The 6,055-nt window shown below is 36.8% G+C and overlaps 1 protein-coding gene across 8 annotated transcripts in view; it reads left to right on the plus strand.

Moving 5' to 3' along the window:
• Axdnd1 (axonemal dynein light chain domain containing 1) overlaps nucleotides 1-6,055 on the plus strand; it is a 193,402-nt gene that overhangs the window by 4,186 nt on the left and 183,161 nt on the right. For all 8 annotated transcript variants that reach the window (XM_010630238.2, XM_010630237.2, XM_010630244.2 and 5 more), the window contains exons 3-4: nucleotides 986-1,158; nucleotides 1,654-1,757. In XM_010630238.2, the coding sequence (XP_010628540.1) occupies nucleotides 986-1,158; nucleotides 1,654-1,757 (277 nt within the window). The remainder of the gene's footprint in view (nucleotides 1-985; nucleotides 1,159-1,653; nucleotides 1,758-6,055) is intronic.

A 6,055-nucleotide genomic window follows, 5' to 3' on the forward strand; every position in this document is an offset into this window, starting at 1 on the left:
TTTTTTTGAGACAGGGTCTCACTGTATAGTTTACACTGACCTGGAACTCACTATGTAGCCCAGGGTGGTCTCGAACTCACAGTGATCCTCCTGCCTCAACCTCCCAAGTGCTAGGTTTACAGGCATGCGCCACCACGCCTGGCCTAATCACCCAAATCTTTGAAAGTGGAAAAGGTAGTCTATCTCACTTTCATTGTTTTTAAAAATCAAAGTTTCCCTCTAGAAATTAAACCATATAAAAGTAAACCATTCTATGTGGGAGGGATTAAAAATGGTGGCATTTTAACTCTACTGACTGAATTCATAGAAGGCCTTTTCTAATCTTAATCCTCCTAACCATTGTTTTTCATTCCTCTGTCCTAGTTAAGCTGAGTAGAACTATTTTTACAGTTTTTATTGCAATTATTTGCTCAGATTGTTCCACTTTTAATTTCCAGCTATCCCAGATCTACTTTTAATTTTCTTTCAGCTGAAGGTTGAACCCCAGGTTTTGTGCATTTGAGTTAAGCAGTCTATCATGAGATATATTTCAGCTCCTACTTTTATTTTTGAACCCAATTCAGATCCCTCCCAACCTCAATTCAATGCAATTATTTTCATCTTTAAATTTATATTAAAAATTAAACAACAGTTTGGAGAAGAGGCTTCTTTTGTCATTTTTACATCAAAGGAAAAATAGATGTTCATTCCTATCACCTTAAGACTACCCAGTTAAGTGAAGTGAGTATAATTTTCAACTTTGAATTTTGTATAATTCAGGTTTATCTTTGTACCTGAGGTTTGTACCTGTGTCTGATGTGATGTGAATAGGACAGGCCATATATTTCTCTTATGCAGTGTTTTAAGTATTACTTGTTACTATTCTTGTCAATTAGACGGAGTGTTTCTCTCCCTTAGAGACAGATGGATAAGGATAACAAGGCATTCTAGGATGCTCCGTGGAAAAAGCTACAGTAAGAGCTTTTCTTTCTCATTACTTTCTTAGGACTTCCTGACATAAGGGAGAAAAAAAATCTGGTGGATTGTTCCAAACCCCTTCCTACTTCCCTTCAGAATGAGTTCATCCCTGAGGAAGTTCTGCTTTCTCTGACCTACGCAACCAGTGCTGGTCCTTGTCCTGAAAATTTACTGCCTCCTATGAAAGTTAAAACCCCACAGGTTTGTGTTTATGTATAATAGAGTACTTGGGAACATTATCTTTTTGTTATCTGCTTCATTAAGTGTTGAGCATATATTCTGTATTCCAGATGGTCTTAAAATTGTTTTGAAAGTAATTTTCTACATTGAAAGCTTAGATCTTTTTTTTTTTTTTTTTTTTTTTTTTTTAGAACTCCAGTCGTTGTGCTTGCAAGGCAGGTGGCCAAAGCACGGAGCTAAATCCCTGGCCCTGAAGCCCTAGGTCTTTTACACCAATATTTCCAATGCTTATTTCCATTAACTGTTTTTATGTAAATTTACCAAAATGATTATTACCACTCATTAGTCTTAATATGTGTCAATTTCAGTCTTGTTCATGTTATCGAATAAGTTCTTTCTTTCTTTATCCCATAGAATGTCCAAATTCCCCTAATGTAAATATTTCAAAATCAGTTAAGTTTTCATTTGATTAGCGCGCCCTCTGCTGGAGATTTATATGTTTTTGCTTTTTCTCAGGGTACCCTTCCACGTGCTGTAGACCATGTCTGGCAGCACCCCATTCGTAGGAGAAAATTCAAATACCTGATTGACCATCCTGTCTCCCTAACAGGAGCTGCAAGGTAAAGAAGGAAGAGGTCAGGACAGAGGCAGATAAATAGAGTTGTCTTCTCATTTCATATGATATCTGTGGTAGGGGCAAGATTGGAAATATAAAATCATTGATTATAAAACATGCTGTATCTCTTTTTTTAAAAAAATTTCATACTGGGTGTCACTAAGTTGCTCATGCTTGGATTAAACTTGTAATGCTCCTGTCTTAGAGTGCTGAGATTATAGGCATGTGCCACCATACCTAGTGGTGGGATGCTTTTAGGGCTTCCTTTTTTTTTTATATCTTAAGTGCTTAACTCCTGGTACTCTTCAAAGGGAACCCTTGACTTTACGTGATTTCAGATCAAATCAGCAAATACTATTTTTTTTTATGATTGAAAACATATTCTAAATGTCAATTTTTTTCCTGTGAAGATTGTGACCTGTTTATTTTCTAAGTATTATTTATCTGTGGATTTTCTTCCTATGCACACCTCTCACTTTCTTTTTATTTGCTTTTGTGTGTCATCTTCATCTGAAAGGGTTACCATACTTAGGTAGGTTACCTAGCCTTTCTGAACTTACTTTTCTCATCTGTAAGAAAGGGAGTGATAGTCTTTTCAATGTTTTGTGCCTTCCAGGGATATTGTAAAGCACAAATGAGATAATGGCTGTAAGAGCACTTATAAACCATTAGTGCGGTATTTAAGTAGGAGGTGTTATTTACTCAGTTATGTGTCCATGCTGGAAAGGTAGCCAATTTTGACTTTTATGTCCTGTAATATCATTAAGCACATGTACTTTGTTTTGGGCCTTCAGATCATGGTTATATTTAGTACTAATTAGTAGTTATGAAATGTTTGAAGTCCTTTGAAAAGTTAATTAGCTATTTCAGAATGCATCAGTAAACTGACATTAAAGTTTTGATGTCTAATGACTTCTGAGTGGGAATTTTTAAATGTGAAGATCAGGTAGCTAGATAATGTTCCCTGCCCACTTGCTAAAATACCCTTACTGTAATCGAAGAACTTGTGACTGCATACCTCACGTGGCTGAGAGGACTTTGCAGATGTGGAAAAGGTTAAGAACCTTGAGATGGAGAGATTACTCTGGGTTGTCAGAGTGAGCCCACCCTAATCACCTGAATCTTTGAAAGTAGAAAAGGAAGACAATCAAGTGGATCAGAGAGATGAGGCAGAAGGCGGATTTGGAGCATGAGGGAGGGAATCAGCCTATCCCTGTTGGCTTTGAAGATGGAGGGAAAAGAACACAAGCCAAGAAATGCAGTTGACTAGGGCATGGTGGTGTATGCCTGTCCTCCTAGCTACTTGGGAGGCTGAGGCAGGGAGATCACAAGTTTAAGGCTGGTCTGAACAATTTAGCAAGACTATATCTCAAAATAAAAGTTAGGGCTAGGGCCAGGGATTTAGCTCAATGGTGCCTCTGTCTGCTTCACAAGTGCAAGGTCCAGAGTTCAATCCTGGGTGAAAAAAAAATTAGAAAGGGCTGGTTTTAAAGCTCAGTGTAGGGCTCTTGCCTAGCATGTGCAAGGTCCTGGGTTGAATCCCAAATACAATCAAAGGAAAAAGAAAAACATGCAATCGGATACAGGAATCTGGGACTTCTAGTGACAACTCAGTTGACAACTATCTACAAAACAGGGATCTCAGTCTTACAACTTCAAGGAACTGAATTCTGTTAAACACATGATCACAGAAATGGATCTTCTTGTAGTGCATCCGGAAAGAAACAGCCCTCTCGGCCCCTCAATTTTAGCCCTGTGAGACCTGCATTGGCCCCCTGACCTGCAGAACTGGGATAATAAATCTATGTTGCTTAGGCTAAGTTCGCAGTACCTCATGATGGCAGAAATATGTATATGCTCAGTTAGTAGTAACAAGAGGTAACTTGCCCAACAGTCTCAAACATCTAGAGCACAGCAATAAAATACCAATGACAAAGTGAATATTTTTGTCAGCTCTGTCAGAGTTCAATGCAAAAATAAATCACCATACATATTTCAAGTAGGAAAAAACTAAAGGTAGAAAACAGTATTTAGAAAATTGTTGGAAGGGTTAAAGAAGTTGGTGTAAGCAGTGCCTGTGTGAAAAACTCCCAGTTTGGGCAGAGTTGACTCCTCAGAGAAGCAACTCCTTCCAAAGCAGCCACAAGAGCTCTGCTTTAAGAAGGTACCCCTCTGAGTAGACATTTGTCCAAAGCACATACAATAATTAATTTATTACACTGTTTTTTCTTTGGGCCCTTTTCTCCCCCTCTCCCTTTTTTTTTCTGCTTTCTTCTTCTTCTTCTTCCTCCTCCTTCCTCTTCCTTCTCCTTCTCCTTCTTGCTCCATAAAGTTTTCTTTCATTTTTTTTCCTGTCTATATGGCCCCAGGAAGAAATTATGGAAATGAGTAACATAAATCAGGACAGGAGTAGATGAGGTTATGAAAGGATCACATGGAAGGCATCTGAGGTAACTGGTAAAAGTTTGAGCTTCTAACCTGGTAATTAGAAGGATATATATCATAATATTTGAGTTACACAATTAAAATTTTTGTCAAAAAATTTTAAAGTACTAATCAGAAAGAGCTTAAAATGTTGCTGGATATGTATTCAACATAAAAATGTATCCTTATGTACAGGTAGTCATCAATCAGAATATAGTAAAAGATGTCATTTACAATAGCAAAAAAAAAGGTATCTTGAAAGGTATATAGGGAAAAATCTATCAAAAAGCCATCTGACCTTTATGGAGAAAATTATATAGCTATCAAAAGACTTAGAAGACCTGAGTGCATTTTCTTCCCCCTGATATTGGGGCACGAACTCAGGACCTTGCACTTGCAGGGCAGGTGTGGTGCCACTGAGTGTGTTCAGAAAGTGTTCAAATGGGAAGGGGAACAAGGGAGGAGAGACGGATAAAGAAAGGAAGGGGCAAGAAAAAAAGTGAAAATAGAAGGAAAAAATGGAAACAGCTTTTGTACATGGGGGCGCTGAAGGGGGGGAATGGGATAAGATAAAATTTATAAAAAAATAAAATAAAATCCAAATGTTCATTAAAAAAGGAAGACCTAAGTGAATAGAAATATGCCATAGCCATGAACTCAAAGTATGTTATGTCAGTATTCCAAATTAATCTATAAACCCAGTGTAATTCCTCTTCAAATTCCAGTAAGATTTGTCATAGAATTCAAGCTAATCCTAAAATTCAGATGGAAAAGAAAACAGCAGTAGGCAAACAGTGCATACTCTTAAGTAATTAATACAGTATCATACCACTCGTGATCTCAAAACATTCAAAACTGTACTACATATTCCTTAGGGTTATATTTATGTACTAAATGTGAACTACACATGGAAATAATAAATACTGATTTCCAGATAGGAAAGGGAAGATGAAGAACTTTTAATCTAAGGCAATTTGGTTAAAATTATCAAAATTACAAATGCACACTGTTCAGTCTGGCTGTTTCACCCACGGGAATTTATTCTGTAGATATAGTCATGTGAGAAAGAGCATATTGACAAAAATGTACATTTTAGTGTTGTTTGTAACAGGAAAATATTGGAAAGAACATAATACTTGGCAGTAGAGAATTAATAATAATTTATATGTAAATGGGATTCCATGTGGCCAGTTTAAAAACAAAAAGGCTGAAGGGTTAGCTCAAAGTAGAGTGCTTGCCTAGTATACTTGAGGCCCTGGCTTTGATTCCACCTACTGCAAAAACAAACACCCAATCAAAGAAAGTCATTATATGCTGAGATGAAGTGATTTCTAAAGAAGTGATTAAGTGGAAAAAACAAGATGAAAAAAAGGATACAAATACTGAACATACATGCGTGTTGCTTCCTGCCAATGTAGAATTTCATCAAATTTGTTTTCATCATTACCAGTTTGATAAGTGAAAAGTGGTATTTGATGGTTATAATTTATGTTTCACTTACCATGTACAAAACTGAACAGGGCCAGGGATTTAGCTCAGTGGTTTGGTGGCCTGCCTTGCAAGCGCAAGGACTCGAGTTTGATCCCTGGTACCAAAAACACAAAAAAAAAAAAAAAAAAAAAAAAAGACTGAACATGTTCTCATTTGTTTAAGATGATCAATTTGCATTTGTTTTCTGTGACTATATTTATATATGCTTTACAGCTACTTGACATTTATTCCTTTTTTTAAAAATTTTTAAAAAACTTAAATTGAATTTATTGGTACATTCTAGGTAGACAGTACAGTTACATTCATTACTCGGATCTTGTACCTTTACATGCCAGGTCTTGGTGCTCATTTTTTCCCCTTGTCCCCACCCTCCCTTCACCCCCCTCC

This window comes from Fukomys damarensis, unplaced genomic scaffold (assembly GCF_012274545.1).
Source record: "Fukomys damarensis isolate Sample0158 unplaced genomic scaffold, DMR_v1.0_HiC HiC_scaffold_11, whole genome shotgun sequence".
Classification (NCBI taxonomy): domain Eukaryota; kingdom Metazoa; phylum Chordata; class Mammalia; order Rodentia; family Bathyergidae; genus Fukomys; species Fukomys damarensis.